The sequence below is a fragment of the Pimephales promelas genome, chromosome 18 (genome assembly GCF_988280905.1).
Source record: "Pimephales promelas chromosome 18, fPimPro1.hap1.1, whole genome shotgun sequence".
In the NCBI taxonomy this organism is placed as follows: Eukaryota; Metazoa; Chordata; class Actinopteri; order Cypriniformes; family Leuciscidae; genus Pimephales; species Pimephales promelas.
In genome coordinates, this window is record NC_142786.1 from 8,707,232 (window position 1) to 8,713,263 (window position 6,032).

General features: G+C 37.4%; 1 protein-coding gene across 1 annotated transcript; it reads right to left on the reverse strand.

Annotated features, from left to right (window-relative positions):
- Positions 1-590: 590 nt before the first annotated feature.
- Positions 591-4,748, reverse strand: trhrb (thyrotropin-releasing hormone receptor b). Its single transcript, XM_039678357.2, has 2 exons — positions 3,679-4,748; positions 591-2,280 (listed from the first exon to the last, which is right to left on the reverse strand). The coding sequence occupies exons 1-2, from the start codon at positions 4,438-4,440 to the stop codon at positions 1,858-1,860; spliced, it is 1,185 nt and encodes a 394-aa protein (XP_039534291.2). The 5' UTR covers positions 4,441-4,748; the 3' UTR covers positions 591-1,857.
- Positions 4,749-6,032: the final 1,284 nt, after the last annotated feature.

Consider the following 6,032-nt stretch of genomic DNA (forward strand, 5'->3'; position numbering starts at 1 on the left):
AAAACGATATAAATACGGTTCGTTTTCTCACACAAACAGCTCGTTTCATGTCTTAGGCCATCGATGTGTACTTACATTTACGAGTCATTAAATCATGTTTAATTTTGACTTCTCTGTGCATGCTCTTTGACGTGGACCCCATAGACATCCATTATATGACTGACAGACAACAACGGTTTGACCGAAAAATATCAAAATTGAAAATACTGTGGATACAAAGACACCTACATCTTGGATGCCCTTGAGGTAAGCTAAAATTAATTTCAAAGTGAACTATCCCTTTAAGTACAATGAACTTGAATCTTTAAGTCATTTCAACTTAAATTACAATACACTGATTTTAAAAATGAGTTGAATGTTGTAACTAGTATATTGTATTACATTAAAGCAAAGTAAAAACATGTTATCATAACTTAATGATTTTTTTTTTTTTTTTTTTTTTACAGTGTAGATGCTGTCTTTCTGATTTTCGGCAAACATCTGTTTCAATTTTAACTAAAAGTCACTAAAATATCACTTAGCCTACTCATTGACACTGGACCGCAAACCTGACTAACCAAGAGACATAAAGAGACAATTTACCACACTAACACCATCAAGATATTATATTCAAAACATAACACAACACAACACATTCATTGTAAATAAGTGAAAACACCATCAATTGTGATAAAGAAAATATGCAACTTCACATTTGCACATATGTTGAGAAAACATGGTCAGCTCACAAATACAATCATATGCTGTCTACTAATTCATGAATAGAGCAAATTAAAAAGGTGAAATACTCATTCATCAAATGTAAGATGTTTTTTTTTTTTACACAAAAGGTACATTAATTCATAGTCATCTAATAAGTTAGTCAAAATAATCTTTATTGTATGTAAATAAATATAAAGGCAAATATATATATTTGATGTTAAATGTTTTAATTTGTTCTATCCGTTCGTTCAATATAAGTAAGGTATTCACATTTATTCCACCTAAAGTCTACACAGTACACAGTGTGGCACTTATTAACATTTCTCTGTAAATTTAAACTGGAGATAGCATGCATTTGGGTCGGGACAATCTGTTTTAAGCGACCAATGGCAATCAACGGGAGTGTTTAACAAAAGTTATTTATTATATATATAAAAAAATATATTAATTTTGCATTTCCTATTGGTTGCGCTAATGGCTCATAATTACAATTTAGTCCCCCCCCCCAAAAAAAGAAAGAAATAGTTGTAATGTCTCCTTTATCTTTGTATTGATACATTCCTTCATGGTTCACCAAAATGTGCTTATTTACAATGAACTTGGAGCACATACAATTGAGTCTAAATATATTTCAGTGTGACATTGTCAGATGGCCAATGACTTACACATAGAGTTTATCCACCAAAAAAAAAAATATTATACATATTTATATACAGTGGGATGTAAACTAAGTTAATTCACATTGAATTTTCTTGAAACAAGTGAAACGGCAGAATTAAGCAGTTTCAGCATTTTTCCCCCAGGGGTCTGGAGAGGAAGAAGGTTACTCATTAATCACAATGGCAATCCCTAAAGATGTTTTCAGATCAATATGTATTCAATTTACCCTGCATCACATGGGATAGGCGGCCTATGCTGCCATTTTTATTTAGAATCATGACTTTAGCAAAAAAATGCAACCATGCAACTTAATTTCAGTTTCAATGGAACTGTTTGGCAAGTCAATGGGAAGATGAATTCGGCTGTATGACTTTTTTTTACTTTAATAAAGATAAAGTGAAACTTTCAAAGTGCTGTCCCTGCAGTTTGTGTAGTCGTGTTACGGCATATCGCTAGCTCTCAGAGATAATGCTGTGTGTAGCTGTTGTGGGTTTCTCAAGCCTGACTGAAAGTCTCCTTAAAGTCACAGTTCTCCGGATACAGGAGCTTCTTATCAGGGAACAGCTCGTCTGTCGGTGTCAAATCGTCTATCTCGGTTGAAAAATGGCCAGTGCTTCCCACCGTTGACGTTTCCTTGGCAACACTGTAGGTTAGTGCCACACTATAGGCGGCCTTGTTCACCAGGGCGGTGCGTCCGCAGCGGCAGAGCCTTTTGAAGGCAGCGCGGAACTTTTGAGACATAGCGTTGTAGATAAGAGGGTTAATGGCGCTGTTGAGGTAGACACATGTGCGGCAGAACAGCAGAAACCAGGTGTCCAGGTAGGCTTCTTGCAGGAAAGAGTTCACCACCACCAGAGTGCGGTACGGCATCCAAAGCGCAGCGAACAGTATAACAACCACTGCCAGCATTTTTGTAACCTTTAATGAAGAAATCACAATAACCATGTAACAAAAAATGTATTGCAATTCAGTGTAATACGTAATGTTTGTGTGTGTGTGTGTACAAGTTTTTATATTACATTGTGAGGACCAATGTAAAAGCTGAGGTGGGGGAGGGAGGTTCATTGTCTGTGATTGGGAAGGTTTAGGTTAGTAATACAGTTTAAACCAACACGGAAGTGAATTAAACTGCAATTTATCGAGTGGCCGCTTCAGGCAGGCTGCAGAAGCGAGTCAAAACTGTATCTCCCCCATGTTAAAATGCCCCCCCAAAAAAATGTTTACAGCCTGGAGCAAAAAGTGGCTTTGGTCTATAGAGCTCATTTTTCCCTTCATGATTACTGTGAGGGGGGTGAATTTTTTTACAACTCATCTGTTTAAATTATATTTAAGCCTTAAAGTTCTGCATAATTAAGGGTGTGGCCACTTGAGTGACAGCAGAATAAATAGCAGAATAATAATGCATCACGATGCACATAGTTGACTGCTTGTATGTTGTGAGAAATGTGTGTGATCGGTGTTATGTACTTTTATACATGCTCTTAACTAATTGCCCCTTGTGAGATTAATAAAGTTGATAAAAAAAAAGTAAAGTAAATAGTCTCACTTTTAGTTACGTCTTAACTATTATAATATTTCGAAGGGCAAAACATGAACTTTAACCTTTGGCTTTACTTTTTCAATCAGCTGTCAATTCAGCGTGAGGGCAGTAGCATAGCATTAGTACCTCAGCTCCACCCATGTCCCGCCTCTTTGCCCATTTTAATTTTTCCGGTAGTGACGAGAGGTGACGCACTGCCAAGATGGCGACCGGCGGCCCCGCCCACTTTAGGCTTCAAAAACGCTCTTCAGAAACCTATGGGTGACGTCACGGATACTACGTCCATATTTTTTTACAGTCTATGTTTGTACAGTATAAAAAAAATCATTACGGCAAAGTTAGCGAACCAGATGTGTGCGTGTGAGTGCACGCGAGTGTGTTTGCATCTGCTTAAATAACTGTCTGTCTGTCTGTCTTCCATGGGTGGGTGGATGGATGGATGGATGGATGGATGGATGGATGGATGGATGGATGGATGGATGGATGGATGGATGGATGGATGGATGGATGGATAGATAGATAGATAGATAGATAGATAGATAGATAGATAGATAGATAGATAGATAGATAGATAGATAGATAGATAGATAGATAGATAGATAGATAGATAGATAGATAGATAGATAGATAGATAGATAGATAGATAGATAGATAGATGCTAGTTCTGCACCTGAAACAAGTTTTGTTTTCCTCTATGATTTGTATGGATACATTTATAGCTTTTTTTTTTTTTTTCAAAATATTAAAGTTTTGAACCTTAAATGAGATCCTCTCACCTGTCTTCTGGATGCTGCGGTTGTACTGGAGCAGCGGCTGGAATTCTTCATTTTGTTCTTTTTGGCTTTGGAAAAGTTGTCATGTCCGTTCTTGTCCGACGGGAGAGGATTGAGAAACAAGATTCTCGCAATGAGACCGTACAGGACAGTGGCAAGAGTGAGCGGCAGGACGAAAAAGATGCCAAAATCGACAAAATATATGGGTAGATAAAGGTTTCTGGACACTTTGTAAGCGCACGTAATTATAGTCACATCCTTGTAGGGAACCTGTTGGATATCGGAGAGGTAAAACCACATTACGCAGTAAAGAGACGTGAAAACCCAAACTCCAAAAATGATCTTCTTCGCGCGCGAGAGCGTGCATAAAAACTGCGCTTTGATTGGGTGGCATATAGCGATGTATCGCTCTATAGTGAAGGCTGTTATGGAGCACGAGGATGCGTTGATTCCTAGATACTGGAAGTATGTGATACACAGGCACCCCGCGTGTCCAAAAATCCATGAACCGAACAAACTGTCCGCTATGCTCGGCAGACCGGCTCCGATCAACACCATCAGGTCTGCGACCGCCAAACTAACCAGATAGCCATTGGTCGGGGTCCGCATATGTTTGGTTGTGAGGACCACCAGGATGACCATCACGTTTCCAACTATCCCGAAAGCGCATATGAGGAAAACCACGAGGACGCTGATCACTTTGTATTCGACACTGCGATCCGTCCAGTTTTCCAGAGTCTCGTTGAATACTGTGAAGTTTTCCATTCTCAAACAATCTCCCAGGTTCTTTAAAGATATAGCAAAAATAATTTTAATTCCGTTGAGTCGACATAAATGCGGTTCATCCCTCTTAGAACTTTGCTTTCTTGATTTGTCTGTTCAGTTTTTGATTATTTTTTGTTCATCAGTGGAAAAAGAGACTAATTTACATCCATTTAAAATGTTTAATAATTAAGTCATTTTATTTTACTCTCCGGTCTCTCCTCTAAATGTTGTGGAATAGACTATAGATGTGCTCTCCACTGTTGCAGTGTCAGATGATGGATCTGCTGGGTCTGGTGCTGAATTTAGTCTCGCCTTTGAATGCGTGATCAGAAAAAGGGGCGTTTTACGCACACAATTCAGTCATGAAATATACTTTTTTGAGACTTTTAATTTTTATGATTGTATGGTCCTATTATTAGAAATGCAACACAACACGACAAAAAAGTTTAAGACTAAAGCTTTAAGAATATGAAAGATATCAATTTAAATCATTTACCGATAGATCAATTATGCCTGTCTCATTCATGTTCATTTTTGGGACTTGATTTAGGATACATGCTTATTAGGTGTAGACCTGTTGTAAGAAAAGTAAAGTAATTGGGTTACACTATAATAATGTAATGTAAAGCATTGGGTTACACTATACAATAAGGTTCATTAGTTAACCTTAGTTAACACGAACGAAGAATGAACAACTTCTTTAGCATTTATTAATCTTAGTTAATATTAATTTAAACATTTACTAAGTTATTAAAACCAAACGTTATATTTGTTAACATTAATTAATGTTCTGTGAACTAACAGGAACAAACAATGAACAGCTGCATTTTTCTTAACTAACATTAATGAATATAAAATGTAACAAATATGTAAAGCACAGATTTGGTATGGGGTAATAGTTTTAGATAGACATTTGATAGTTAGATTAATGTTCAGGACACTTGACTTATGCATATTATATAATGTCCTGGGGACAAAAACAGCACACATTCTGTGAAATAGCTCTTATGCTTTGCTATTGCTGTGATTTAATGTGCCCTCATGGGGGCAAACACATCATCAAAGAGGAGAAAAGATGTCACTGCAAGAGGGAGGGGGGAGTTATTTTGAATAAAGATTATAAGGAACATTAAATAAAATAATGTTGTGCACAGATAAATCATTTTAATAAAGTCTGCAATTTTCCATGACAAAATGTTCATTTTGATTATTCTTCTCTCAGCGCAGTCTGATCCCAAGACGTCATATAACTGACGTCTTGGGACGTCTTTTGACTATACGTCAACATCCCTAAAGGGTACCCTTAAGGGATTAAGGATCCTAACCCTACCCCAGACCTAAACCTACCCCGTCACCTAACCGACGTTAAAGGTAAAGCGTCAGTTGTATGACGGCCCGGGATCGTCATGTAACCGACGTTTAAGGGTACCCTAAAAAGGCAGATGTTGACATATGGTCAAAAGACGTCCCAAGACGTCAGTTACATGACTTCTTGGGATGAGACTGTATACTTCTCTCAGCTTCTGTTTGATGAAGTTTATTTAATGTGTGTCCATATATTGTAAGAGAGAACGGTTAAATTTAATGAGAAA

Coding starts and splice junctions, on each gene's coding strand:
- trhrb (XM_039678357.2), bottom strand. CDS start 4,440: ATGGAAAACTTCACAGTATTCAACGAGACTCTGGAAAACTGGACGGAT. Junction 2,281..3,678: donor CCGCAGCATCCAGAAGACAG/GTGAGAGGATCT, acceptor TCTTCATTAAAG/GTTACAAAAATGCTGGCAGT.